Source organism: Lissotriton helveticus, chromosome 2_1 (assembly GCF_964261635.1).
Source record: "Lissotriton helveticus chromosome 2_1, aLisHel1.1, whole genome shotgun sequence".
In the NCBI taxonomy this organism is placed as follows: Eukaryota; Metazoa; Chordata; class Amphibia; order Caudata; family Salamandridae; genus Lissotriton; species Lissotriton helveticus.
The window spans coordinates 972,656,211-972,671,225 of NC_136059.1; the positions used below are offsets into that span (position 1 = coordinate 972,656,211).

Genomic DNA, 15,015 nt, shown 5'->3' on the forward strand with positions numbered 1-15,015 from the left:
TTCCCCAACCCTTCTAGCCGACGTCAAGACTAAAAGGAGAGCCACTTTTCATGATAGAAACTTTAGATCCGCTCTGTGAATAGGCTCAAATGAAGGTCTCATGAGATGAGCCAGAACCAGATTGAGCTGCCAGATTGGAGGTGGTGGCCGAACTGGAGGGAAAGCCCTGAAAAGACCTTTCAGGAATTGCTTGACAATCCTCGCGGACCAGAGAGAAGGACCTGAAGCTGTCCGCCTGAATCTAGAGATAGCCACCAGGCGTACCTTGATGGAGGAATGTGCCAGGCCTGACTTAGCCACAGAAAGAATGTAAGGCAATATCTGGTGAGGAACAGAAGAGAACGGATGGAGATTCGGTCTGTGGCACCATAAGCAGAAATGTTTCCATTTCGCGCTATAGGTCTTATTCGTACTAGGTGCACGGCTTGAGATAATATTTCTTTACACTCCTGAGGTATATTTAAACTCTGGAATTCTCGGTGCTCAGGAGCCACGCTGTCAATTGGAGAGAGCTCGAGTCTGGATGCAATACTTGGCCCTGGGACATTGTCAATAGAGATAGAATGGGCCGCAGGTGAATTGGCTTATCCTGAGAGAGCAGGAGAAGCTTCGTGAACCAGAATTGGCGGGGCCACGCTGGTGCGATCAAAATCATTCTGCAGGGTTCCGTCTTAAGCTTCCTGATTAGCCTCGGAATCAGGGGAATTGGAGGTAAGGCGTGAACAAATGCGCCTGACCAGGCTATCGAAAGAGCATTCCCCAATGAGCCGCGATGGTGATCCCTGCTTGCATAGTACCGGCATTTCCTGTTGTCTGGGGTTGCGAATAGGTCTATGGACGGAGTGTCCCAACATGAGAAGACTTTGTCGAGAGTGTCTTGATCCAGTTCCCACTCGTGACAGACTGATTTCAGACGACTCAGGGTATCCGCTGTCGTGTTGAGTGTACCTGGGAGATGTTCTGCTGAGAAAGAAACTCGGTTGAGAATTGGCCATTCCCATATCTCTTGGGCCTCCCTTGAGAGAACTCAAGATCTTGTTCCACCTTGTTTGTTCACATAATGCATGGCCGTCGTGTTGTCCGTACGAACCAGTACGGTGGAATTAAGAATTCTCGGAAGGAATGCTTGCAGAGCTTAATGAATTGCCTTGAGCTCCAGAAGACTGATGTGGAAAGTACGCTGCACGGGCGTCCAATGGCCACTCACTTGTAAGTCTTGTAAAACAGCTCCCCAGCCTTCCAGCGAGGCATCCGTGGTCAGAACCAAGGGAGATGGAGCAATCTTGAAAGTGAGATCCTTTGAGATATTGTCTTTGTCCGTCCACCAATCGGCTGCCTTTCTCATGAGAGGTGTGACCATTATCTTGTCGTCGAATGAGCCTTCCGCCTGGCGCCATTTCCTGTCTAGCTGCTCCTGCAACGTGTGCATACGTATTCTGCAATGCGGAATTAAGGGTATGCAGGATGAAATCGATCCTAGGAGCGATTTGTACAGACGGACCAATAAAGACCGTCTCCTTTGCAATTGACGAGCTGAGAGAATGAGCTTTCTTTGTCTTTCCTCTGATGGGAAAGCCTTGCAGCATCTTGTATCCAGAATGGAACCTAGGAATTTTGCCGGCCTGGATGGGAGAAGGACTGATTTGTTCTTGTTGAGTTATAGACCCAGATGCTCGAAAAGTTGAATGCAACGTGTGACGGCTCTTGTAGTTGCTTGAGAACATGGAGCTTTTATCAACCAATCGTCTAGGTAGGGATAATCTTCTAGAGATTGTTTTCTGAGAAACGCTGCCACCGGGGCCAAAACCTTTATGAAAATCCGAGGAGCGGATCTGGGACCGAAAGGCAGGACTTTGAATTGAAAATGGCTCTTGGCTACTGTGAAGCGTAAGAATCGTCTGTGAGTTGGGTGGATCAGTACGTGAAAATATGGGTCCTCGAGATCCAGAAGTTGCCATGTAATCTGGATTGAGAAGGCGCAAAATATCATGAAGGGATACCATCCTGAATGATAGTTTTATGAGATAGGTGTTGAGTCCCTCAGGTCTAAAATTGGGCGCCATTTCTCCTCCGTCTTGCGAACCAGGAAAAACCTGGAATAGAACCCTTCTCCTCTCTGAGATAGAGGCACAGGCACTATCACTCCCTTGATGAGCAGTTGGTGAATTTCGAGACGCAGAAGCTGTAGATGTTTTGATTATGTGGCGCGAGGGGCTCTTGAAGGTGGGAGGTCTTGGAATTCCAACGTGTGGCCAAATTGTACGATATTGAGGACCCACCGATCCGATGTTATGATCTTCCAGCTGCGCAGACAGTGTGAAATCCTGCCCCCTACTGATGTTACCAGGGGTGGAAAACAGCAGACAGAGCCGAGAGGCCGCTTTTGACGTTTAGAAGAATCTCTCCCTTGACGCCCCTGTCGACCTCTTGCAGGTTGGCGAGAGAAAGACGCCGACTGGCCCTGGCGCTGAGAGTATTGAGGCGTGTAAGTCTGCGAAGACCGTGTATAGGAGGAGAAGCGTTGTTGGTATCCTCCTCGGTAACTTGAAAAACCTTTACCTTTTGCCCCTGGGAAAGGTACCTTGCGATGTTGCAATGTGCCTAAGGACCTAGCTGTTTCCGTGTCCTTCTTGATGTCCTGTAAAGCATCATCTATATGCTTACCAAAAAGCATTTAACCATCAAATGGCAAATCCAAAATCTTATTCCGTACCTCGGGGCGAAACCAGGTAGCCCAAAGCCAACCTTGCCTCCTCAGGACAGCTGAGCCTGCCAAGGCGCAAAAAGCAGTTGTGGCAATGTCCATGGCACAATCAATAATCTCTGAGGAAGATCACTCCCCCTCCTCCAGAAATTTCTTTGCATCCGCTTTTGAAGTATCCGGTAGCTGATCAACGAAAGGAGACAAATCGCACCACATTTGGCTATCAAATCGTGCCAAAATTGCTAGTGTATTAGAGGCTCAAACCAGGAGGCTGGACATAGAAGATAATCTCTTGCACACGTTGTCAAGGCACCTTCCTTCTCTATCCGGCGGTGAGGCAAGAGTAGCCGATGGGTTCTTTGACTTTCTCTGAGCCGCCTGGGAGATTACGGAGTCCGGCCTTGGTTGGCCAACCAGGCAAGCAGGACTACCATCAGGAGCCTTATATTTTTTCTCCAGCCACGGTAGAACGGGTATAACAGTAGCTGGAGACTGCATAACCTTCATACCTTCACTCCATATATGCTCTATGATGGGAATAGAGCGAATGGATTTCCTATAAGGCTCTTTAAAATCATAGAGAAAGCAGTCCGATTGAACAACCGGAACAGGAAGACCACATTTTTTTGAAGCTCTCTCCATAGGCTTATGGAAACCTCCGATGTCTGCTGGAGGAGAATTCACAGGATCCGGTACAGGTGAAGCGGGATCTGGTATAATATAGTCGTCCCATTCTCTATCCGGGTTTGGGACCTCTCTTACATTCTGGTCATCCCCCGAGATATCATCGTCATCATCATCATCATCATCAACATTAGCCTGCCCCGTGGCAATATTGTGTCGTTCCTCCAAAGGTTCCGGCTCTGGTGGTTGAACCGTAGAAGTCGAAGGAGGTGGTGGTGGCAGTGGCGGAGGTGGTGGTTGCATGGATTCAGAGGGTTGGGATGGAAATCTCCTCCTATAATCCATCAACATGATCAGTAAGTCACTTATTAGGGACGAAGGCATAGAAACCATACCCTGCTGATATTGTTCTTGAGGCCTTTCCCGAGAAGGGGGTTGCCGCTGTTCCTCATAACAGTCATCAGAATCTGAGTCCTGGTATTTCACCTGGAGCTGAGAAGGACTGTATGCATCGCCATGAAGACTATCTTCCTCATCAGAATAGTCTTCAGCTAAAAGTAATGCCGGAGGCAAATGCGTCACCCTTCGCGGAGATGTCCTCCCCGGTGTAATTTGGTGTTTCCTAATTGAAATCTTAACTTTTTGCAGCGTTGACGTAGTCGTCAACGACATCGTCGTCATCGATGGAATCGTCATCGACGACGGAGAAAGGAGCGGCGGCGGCAGAGAAATCGTCAGCGGCATCGTCGACGAGCTCGTCGTCCTGATCATGGTAGCCGTCGTCATCGCCATCGTCGTCACCACCGTCGGCGTCATCTTCGTCGACGTCGAGGTTATTAATATCGTTGTCAACACTGAAACAGGACCTTGCTTCGTCGACGAAGTCGGCGCCGAAGCTGTAGTCGTCGAAGCCCTCGACGACGGGACCGTTGATGGAGCCATAATCGACGCATGATGCCCTTTAGAAACCGTTGTCGACGTACCTGATGAAGTCCTTGTCGACGAACGGGTTTTCTTGTCTGATTTTCCTTCCTGAGGTAAAGATGCTGGATTTTTAAAACCTTTTGTCTCCTCAGATGGTGGAGAGACAACAGAAGTTACTTGAGTCACCTTCTGTGTAGAAATTACCTCAGTCACAAGTCCCTCCTTCTCCTTTGCAACTCGGTGAGGAGATTTTCCGGGACTGGGCCAATGAGACCTATCAGAGGTCTTTTGAGAGGCCTTAGCAGGAGGTTCTTTTGATGTTGAAGGGGAAGACCTACCCCTCTTCTTGGATCTTCTTGATGAAGAAGCTGAGGAGGAATCCTCGCTGTCACTAGAAATCACCTCCTTCCGTGACTTCATCTTCTGTAGCCAAGTCTAAAGTATTCCTTCCCTTTCTCTCAGTGTCTTGGTGGAGAGGTTTCTGCAGATTTTACAATCAGTGGCTTTGTGGTCCGGGTACAAGCAATAAATACAATCCTTATGCTTGTCCTCCACATAAAGCCTTTTCTTAGAACAGTTAGAACTAGCCTTAAATAAAGCCTTCTTCTCTTTATCTGACATCTTGAAGAAAACGTAGTTGAAATCCAAAGTTGTAGAGAAAACGGAGCAGAGCTCTGAGGAGACTCCCTTACAACAACGTGCGGTAGAAAATCTGAGGCTCTGAGGTTCTCTCAGGGAGGTTCTATGGGGTGAGGCTGATCTGATTGGTTGTTGCAAGTTGTTGGTCGCTTTTACAAAAAGAGGTGGATATGCTACAAAATGAGATGAGGTCTAGGTTTTTCTTTCTCTTTTGTACCTACTGCTATGGTATTTTTTATTTACAGAGGCTCCCATTCCAACGACGGGGAATGATACAAGCAATGGGAATCTATTAAAGTTCCAATACTGGGGCAAGCTTTGTGGTACAAGCAGTGTGATTTAAAGATACACCTCTTGTTCACAGGAAGCAAATGTAAGCACACCAGATGTCTAGAAATGGCCCAATCTCTCCTGATGCCCAAAATCAGCTGGGCAACCGCATTTTACAGAAGTTGAAGTTGGTGGTGCAAATATTGAGGGGTGACCATCTAGAGGGAGTTGCAGTAGGCCATGCGCTAGATAATACATCTCTTTTCTTCTTGTCAGCGGGATAAAAGGTGGAACTTTCCTTAGGGCATAGAGTAGTGTAAATCTCTTCGCACAGATGGCATTTACATGCCTTTCAAAGTTCAAGTCGTTGTCTGCAATTACTCCCAGATTTCAGGCATGACTCACTGGCATTGACAATGAGCCCAACTTGTCTGGCCAGCACTCCTTTACGCAGGTCAAATCAGTGCAGAAAAATCACCACCTCGGTATTGCCTCAATTTAAGGGCAGAGAATTTAACTCCATTCAGCCAGTATCGCATTAAGACAATCTCTCCCTTTTACAGCAGCCACAGAGGGGTTAGCATCAAGTCTGACGATAAGTTGTGTATCGCCTACTTGGGTAAAAAAGTTAATGTCCCATGTTTAAATAAAACATGCCTAGGATGACATGTATAGGTTGACAAGGCACAGGCTTAACACTAAACCTTGAGGTACTCCTGTAGAAATTTGCTTGGAGAATGACAAAATCTTCGCTCTCCAGTTGTATTAATTCTTCTTTAAACTTTGAGCACTGGAAGTGCTGGCATTAAGAAAACTGTGCATTTATGTTCTTTAATGAATTTGTACATTAGTTATGCTGCTGTAATATTAGATGGGAATAGACTCTTCATAAGGCAGCTTTCCAACGCATGCTTCCCCCCTCTTTTGTCAGCACTCCCACGCTCATGGCCTTCAGAATATCTCCATATTCCACATAAGATGATTGGCACATATTTTTCACTAATACTTGTATTCAAAATGTAACCAAATATTCATATGCCAATACTTCCAAGACAATTTCTTGTTTCATCATGCAGAAGTGTGAAAACAGGTTCTCCTTTTACAGGGGTAAGTTGCAGGAGGTCACCAAACACATTTTAATGCTTTCCTCTGAAGAGTACATCAGAGTTTGTTCTTAAATATGCTGCATTCTAAAGTGTATGAACACAAGCATTATGTTTGATACCATGCTTACTTTAGCAATGATTTGAAGCTTCAGTTTTTTCAATTCTCTTAATGCCTCATGGCAAGCATCACCAGATCATTTCTGCTATTCCAGTTTATTGTCATGTTCAACAGGTAGCATTAGTAGTCTTTATAGAGTAATTTCTTTAATGTTATGTGCAGCTAAATCTGCTGGTGCGGTTACTACACATGACAAATTTGATTCTGTACTCTTCTGCAGATAACCAGTGAGAGCTTTAATTAGGAAGCTTTTTCCAGTGCCAGCTTGACTGATTATGCAAAAAGGACGTGAACAATGCCGGCACTGACACCTTTATACACAGGGCAAGCAGGGAGGGGAGGAGCAAAAAGGTAGGGTGTGCCTTTTAGAACAATTTGCGATACCTATCTTTTGGATGTGATGGACTGCAAAACCAGGAGTAAGTGATTGATTCTACCTCCCACTAGTTGGGCCCTCTGAGAACAAACTAAGGTGTTTGATTGTTGGTGCCTCAGGGGAAGAGGAGCAGGAGGACTGGTGCCCCTGTTGGCCTCCACTCTTTCTGCCAGTTCCGCATCCCCAAAAAGAGTGGGCTGTTTTATGCGTTTAAGGGTAGGAATGCTTCCTCTTTCTATATACCATCTCCCTGGATACCCCATATATTTCCAGAACTGGAAGGGAAATTGCTTTGCAAGGCTCAGAAAGAATGCAATTAGCTCTGTTGCCTTGAAAGCATTCTAAAGTCGAGTCTGCATTCTCGAGAATCCAGTTGATCTCATCCAGGCAGGCTGAAGAATGCAGACCATGGTTTCCAAGCCTACATGGATAACATATGTGTCTGCATCCTGCCCCTTAGCGATTGTCTGAGCCACAGAGGCCCTAAGGTCCTTCGGGACTGCCGACAAGTTCTCGCAGGCAATGTCACAAAGGGCATGTGTGAATTGCCTTAATACACAGACTCGGTTTTAAGGATCTCAGTGCCTGGCTGGCAGAAGAAAACAGATATTTTTCAAGGCATTAATCCTTTAAGATTCTCTAACCGATAGATTAGTCTGAAATGAACTGGGGGTTCACCCTGATGGTCAAGGACTAACCAATGAGACTCTCCAGAGTAGGGTGGTCAGTGAGAAAATCTGGGCCAGTGGGCACTGGCATATGTTGCCTGGCCGCCTGCCGACCAGCAGGCAGGCAAGAACATGCTTTCAACCAGGTAGTCAAAGTATGTGTGAGAGTGTCATTAAATGGGAGCAAGGGCTCAGATGTTGCTCGCCTAGACTGCAACATTTCTGTCAAAACATTTGTTTTACTCTGAGTGAAGGGCAGCTTTAATTCTAGTATGAATGTTGCCCTCCAAACCACCATTGAAAATAAGTAACTTTCTTCTGTAGGGGGCCCATGTTTGAGTCCAGCTTTGTCTCAGGACACTATCAAGCCCACTGCAGTTTTGTAAATCAAGATATAAAGAACTATAAGTATAATGAGGGGGAGCAAGCCATTCCGATCACCATCAGTAGTTTCTCGATGTGCACCCTGCTCTGGCGCAGGAACACAATGAGAACTATAATAAAATGAAGCCCTTGCTGATAGCTGAGATGCAATAGAGGCACTGCGTTACCATTAGGGTTCATGACAACTGTCTGCTTATTTGTAAATAGTATGGCGATCGGCAGACATAGCCTCGGGGGGGGGGGGTGTCAGGGGGTGGGGTGCATTCCAGATGTAACACCCCACCTAACAACTTATATGGTGATGTGTCTGTCAGATTTCACCTGTGATTTTGCATAAACACACTACCCCCCCCCCCCCCGGGACCGCATGAATATCACGACTACTTCTTGTGTTCAGTGACAAAACTTTGCATCCCAGTCTCAAATTACCTTCGAGTGCATCAGGGCGCATTTATCACAAGACTGAGTCATGTTCGGGGTCCACGCACCAAAGCCACACCTTTTGTGGGTCCATAACTGGCATTTGTTTCCTGCAGTTGCAGCATGGGTTGAATACTGTTGCTTTGGGTGGGGCCATTGTTCCCTTGCACACTATAAAAACGTTTTTAGGAGCTGGCAGATGACTGGCAAATTTGGGAGCAGAGCTCTGGATCCATGTCAGAAGGCATGGAAAAAAAGGAATGGACATCTGCCCACAGGGGTGCTGCTTATATGCTGCTCTGCTGGGGCAATATGTAGACAGCATGGAACCACAGAACGATACCTTTTGGCACATGGCAACTACAAAGTTCTCCAGACACAGGGGATATTCTAACTTAAGGACACTGCCCATTTCCTTCACCATGAAAATCTTGTCCATCATCATACACCTTCTCATTATTTCTGTTGTTATGCACCGGAGAACTATCTATTATATAGATACAAGGCTGCACCTCTGATACAGGAGTACAAGTCAGAACATCAGAACCTGTGATGGAGTCTGTGAACACTGAATGAGAGGAAACTGAAGTGTTGAAACATTATGTTCTGTAAAAGGCTTTATTATCTCTTGCAAAGATGTTAAGAAGTCCAATGGAGCCTGAATCATAGGCATAGGTAGGGATAGGTATTGTCGGTTGTAAACTTGTTGTGGACATTGAGGAAGGGAATACATTGTTGTGAGCATCTATTCTGGTAGCAGTAAAAATACTAAACATCTTCATTTTCATCATCAGAAACATGTTTGACATATTGAATTTTCAACTGCGCTGGAAGTGTCGCTTCTTGTTCGCCGAAGTATAAACACAAGATAGAAGGAGGGTCTAAGGGAAAATTTGAAGACCGGTGCGGATATATTCCCCAAATATGAACTATAACAAAACAAGATATCCACGGGTCTGCCAAATCTATTGAATAACTGCAAGCATGGCGCACAAGTGAAGACCTGTAGTTATACCTAAAAAACGGAATCCCATCACTCACCAAGGTGACATGCTTCATCATCTGGGATCTCCTCTTGGTTGCTAAACATAATCATTTTCATCATCAGAAACATGTTTGCCACAATGAATGTTCAACTGCTCTGGAAGTGTCGCTTCTTGTTCGCATTCATCATTATTCGCTCTTAAAAAAAGACTCTATAATATCTTCTTTCTTATAACTAGCCTCATGATTTACTTCAAGGATCACAATCTTTTACTATCTAAGGCCTAACTCATCTTTCTGGGGCTCTGATGGATCCTTTTAAGATGTGATGATACTTAAAATGCATCCCGTGCTTTTTTGTGCTTTTGTAAAAGTTGTAATTAACTGTACAATAAATGATCTATTAAATTACTTTCACTCTCCTGATCACCTTCAATGATTACTGGTTCTTACGGAATGAATTCTGTGGATCCATTTTAAAATTTACAGGCAATACTGTAAGCCGACTGTACTGGCCAAACTGAAGGAACTGGTGAACTGATCTGGAGCACAGTAATGAGGCTCAGAAACTGCTTAAGCCAAAACTGGTTGCAAGGCAGTGATAGTGGAGCAACCAACAATACAGCAACCAATGACACCACAACAAACTGTGCCACAACTGATGGAGCTGCAACCCATTGTGCCACAACAGACAAAATTGATGCCATTGATACTGCAGTTGATGCTGCCTACGCTAATAACGCTGCAGATGACTCAAATGTTGATGGTGTATAGTTGGAATTCTTTGCTTATTGCCATTGTTAATGAATATCCAGCCAACGGTTAAGAAAGTATCCATGACTGAGAAGTCTTCTGCACATCTAACCCCCGCCAGTGCTGAAAACAAAGATGGTGCACAAGGATAGGTTGCAGCCGATGATGAAACCATAACCAACAGACTGGTTTTCCCAGCCAGTGAGGCTGTAGAATTGAATTTTGTACGTTTCTTACAGGAATATCTGTCACACTATGTAAAAGAGATCTGGTACCAGATACAGAGTAGGTTTCCTTGGTGTAGATGACATTTCCTCCCTCGCTGCAGGTATATGTGACAGGCTTGAAGCTTGTGCATTAATTGGCGAGCTTAGTCAGAGTTTTTACATTGATACAGAAATGGTTTGGACAGGCTTATTTGCAACCATCTCTAAGGAATGTTTAAGCTTTACCTTTGCTTCTACAGGATTAGATTATGCTGATTTTTCCTCATCAAATATACCTAAAGCCAGCCACTGAGTCAAAGTCCTTGAGGGTTTTCTAACAATATATGACAGTCACATACTTTTGGATACACTATGAGTGTTTGTAATCCATAAACATCTTTCTCTTTGCACTGGCAGTACACTTCTTAAATTGTAACTGGTGTAAAGGTTTCTTGGCTATCTTCAGAAATAGAACACAGCCATAGATATTGTATCAAAAACTGTCATATTTTGAAAATCTTCAATGCTAAAGTGAAATGCCATACTCTAAGGCTAAATAAACAAAAAAAGAAGCACAGCCTCTTTAAGATTCCCTTTCTTTAACATGCAGTACAAAATCTAGCAGTTGGAGCTTCTCTGAAGGGTTTAGAGCTTGATGCGTATCCACCCGAGTGGTCACACTTTGGGTCATAAAAAGAGGAAGACAGGCTGTATGTGTCCATAGCTGTTTTCAGTGTTAGTGAAGTGCTTCATTGATTACTACTACTACATAACATTGTTTCCAAAGGTTTTCCAACATGACAACAGGGAATATCTAGCATGTGAATCAGATGAGAAAGAACTTTCAGTTGCATAAGTCCACAAATGAGGTACAGGTCTTTTGACATGAAGCACCAGTAGGAAAGTAATACTTTCAGAACAAATGTAAGCTTCTTTGCAAATATGTTCTCTAGAGATACCTATGCAAACTATGTCTTGGTCATAAAGCTGTCTGAACACAGGATATGCATCTTTCATTCCTTCACATACCTACACTATGGGCCTGATTCACAAAGGTAATTTACAATTTCTTTTGAGTTAGTGTACTACTGTTAGGTATACACAAACAACACTTTTGTAGTAACTTACACTTTTATACTAAGTCCAGCCCTACATATGGCCAACCACTGGAACTGCAAAACACTTGTATAGAAAATAATGGCTGCAGGGATGCAATACAAAAGTGTAAATTACTACAAAAGTGTTTTTTTGTGATTTGCAATTTGTAGTATGTTTTGTAGTACCTACTGTAGTAATACAAAATGCAGTTTGTGAATCAGGCCCCATGACTAACTTATAGAAGAACTGTCCTCACCCCGACTCCAGGTTCGCCATCCCCACAACCATGGTGCATCCTCATCAATTCCAGAAGCATCCTCACCCCTCCACATGAGCACATCTCCTCAATCCCTTTCCCCCATACTGCTCTTTCACTCCCCTCCAAATCACAAAGTCCTTATCTTTACTCTGAAATTACCCTCTCTCCTTTTACCTACCTACCTTATATTTCTCCATCCACTCTTCTCCTCAATATGCCCATCCCTTTCCCTATCCTACTCATCCTTTTCCTGCAAAACTTCCTATTACCTCTTCCCGTCCCATCTTTCTTATGTACTTAGAAAATTTAGAAAGGCAGCAATAGTAGAAATCATAAGGAGGACTGTGAGCACTCTAAAAAGTGACTTAGCACAGCAGACTCTGGTTACGGTGGATGGCTTAAAGAGCCAATCTACCACTACAAATCACCACACACACAGAAAACACAAAACATAAACCAGAAATACAGGTTTGGTGGAATACTGCAACACCTACCCCCTCAGAGCAACACTGCTGGGCGCATCCTCCCCCTCCAAATCACAGCGCCACACACAGATTTGAGCAGGACATATACACCTTCGAATTGCTGAAATTCTTCAATGGTTGATTCCACTAATTAAGCACTAAGATGCACAGTGATCAATAAAGAAATCTTCTGACATAATGTAAAGGAGATTAAGAACAGTTTCTAAACTGCAGCATTTCAAAGATTCCTTATAGCTCCAGATGTAGTGCAGAAGCAGGCATTTATACCTATGCAACTGTCGTAAAGATATTACTTATCTGTATGATTCTACAAGATGACCTGGAGGAGTATGTCTCATCCTTGAAGACCCTGACTGCTATGTGAGCTAGCTATTTCTTTTTATCATATTCCCAGATTTCTGTGGTCCTGGAGAGAGTCTGGGAGGATGACTGGGATCAAACTGAGTATCAAGAGGCAAAGGGTCAGCTGAAACGGAAATGCAAGAGAAGCAGCAAAGATAGAACATGTCCATGAGCACAAGAAGAATCAATAAATGGGTCTTGTAAATTCAAGTGTCATTCAATGGAACCAGAAACTAATTCTATATATTCTTGTACTTTGGATGTATCATCAACATTGCAGGTTGCAAGGAAGTCTGTCTTGATGTTGAGACTATCATTACATCTATCAATACACTGATGCAGAGCATGAAATTAGCAATCCTCTAAAAGTCGAGCCTATTGACCAAAAAGGGATGGGTGATGGAGATATTGTAAATTCTCTATTGGGCTTTTCTCATGGTGTCAGTAAAATTCTCAGTCCCGCCCTTTGAAGGAGTTATCTTTTTGTTTGCTTTTAATGCATCCAAACTCTCCTTACATGGTACAAGCAGATACTACACACTTGGTCTCAAATCAAAAACCTACACCACTCTAGAGAGACTCCTAAACAACATTTTGCGACATTCTCTACAGTATAAACTTTCCATAGACAGATAACACCACAACAGTGAAGTTTTGCTTAAAATTCTCGTATCATGAGAGCTGTTAATGATGACTTAGATGAATGAGAAATCAGGGAACCAGGAGAAGGAAGAATCTTAGAGAAAAATAAGGGAAACTTTCATCAAGAATATAGAAAAATAGGAAGCAGATTATAAAATTCAAATTGGACCTTAAATTAAAAGATGGAGGACAGGAACAGAAGGGAAGCTGGACGCAGAGTGGAACTGGTGAGTGTAGAGTATAAAGTGAAGGTACGTTGAAGCTTCTGGGAAGCCCTCTCTGCCTTAATATGGTATTTCATTGGTTAGTCTTTGGTTTAGCGTTGATGGTTTATAATTTTCATCAAAGGGTTTGGGAAAGTTAAGGAAATGGCAAACTGATGCTTTGGAAATTCCTTACAGATAAGAATTAGCATTTGGAAAGTTTGTTCAAGCCAAACAAAGCTAATGTACTTAATATTTTTTTTTAATTGCCTTCTGAGAATCCCAATCTGTGGTGAGGTCCCACACGGAGAAGGCAGACATATACCTTGCTCATTAACATTAATAAAGATGAATGGATGGACAAATAGTTTCCCCCCCTATACAGTGGACATAGAACATTTCACAGTTAGTAAATAAACTTTCACATTTTAAAACTTTTTCACTTTGGAATGACACTGCCATCTCTCTATGAACAGCAATTTCAGATTGATGTTGCATTGCTATTTAACAAAAAACAGTACCCGCTCTCCTGTCATGGCAAAGGGAGCATTGAACCACTGCTCAAATGTGCTGCAACTCTTGAAGATGGTAGGAAGAAGAAAGTTCAAGAGAGCCCATAGCTCAGGAAGTTTGTTTTGCAGTGGAGTACCCGTGAGGAGTATCCTTCTCGGAGCAACGTAGTGAGTGTTCAAGACTTGTGTGAGCTTGCAGTGATGGTTTTTCATCCTATGACCTTCGTCTACAATCATGTACTTCCATCGTATCTGAAACCATAGGAAAAAAAGACAATATCTGTAATGCTTTATCTATAGAAGCATTATTAGCTCCTGCAAATTGTGTAGTAACATTAACCCAATATCAGGTGCCCAATTCATTTTAAAAACAGCAAAGAATATTTTAAACCCCGGGTACATTTCAGTGACCATTTTAAACAATTATAGACAAGGAACAGGTTATATACTAGTAATCGCCAACAATGTGAAGCCCACTCATTCCTCTTGTCAACAGCAAAGACATCGGTATAAAACTCAAAAGCAACCTTCTACAGGACCAGGTTTAAGGCACAGAGTTCAGTTTTGTTTTAGCAGATTAGCGCCAGGTGGAATAGGTCAAGTCAAGTCAAAAGGCTTTATTTCAATAAAAACATATCATAAAAGCTTCACATTTAGAAAGAGACAATTTAAAATAAAAACAGAAGATAATCTATTTACACCAATTTTGAATTCATTATTTACAAAATACAAATCATTAAAGCCAATAGATTTAAAATCCAATTAAAGATTTCATTTAAGCCTTTTGCTTCTAATTTGCCATGCCCATGCTAAAAATTTAGATAGACCACAAGCATAGACTGGCTGTGAGTCTGCTATTAAGATGCGCAGCGTCTCATTATGGGACCTAGTGCCTAACAGCCGACACAGTGGTTTAAGCCACCTGTCTCTTGGGAGCCTGTACTCCGGGCATTCAAACATAAAATGACCTATAGTTTCTAGTCTGGTTGGGCAGATGGGGCAAAATACTGTTGTCTGGGCTGGGGGTTTCCAGCGAGCTGTAAAAGCTCGTACAGGGAGAGCCCCAACCCTGAATCTGAAATAAAGGGCCCTATCGAAAGGTTTCGAGATGATATCCAAATAAAGTTCGCAGATCGGTAGATCCTTAAACTTCAGAAAATCATCCGTGAGCCTACCGAGATCTTGGTTAGTGCTGGTTTGAAACGCAACCCAATTCCAATACAGGCTCTTTAAGATTATTTTAGGAGGAGAGGACCTGCCATCCCATGCCTCTCTAAGACCCAGATTGCCAAGCAAGG

The 15,015-nt window shown here is 43.4% G+C and overlaps 1 protein-coding gene across 3 annotated transcripts in view; it reads right to left on the reverse strand.

Annotated features, from left to right (window-relative positions):
- Positions 1 to 15,015, reverse strand: part of SMARCA2 (SWI/SNF related BAF chromatin remodeling complex subunit ATPase 2) — a 1,851,064-nt gene that overhangs the window by 1,204,403 nt on the left and 631,646 nt on the right. For all 3 annotated transcript variants that reach the window (XM_078675722.1, XM_078675721.1, XM_078675720.1), the window contains exon 19: positions 13,727 to 13,969. In XM_078675722.1, the coding sequence (XP_078531848.1) occupies positions 13,727 to 13,969 (243 nt within the window). The remainder of the gene's footprint in view (positions 1 to 13,726; positions 13,970 to 15,015) is intronic.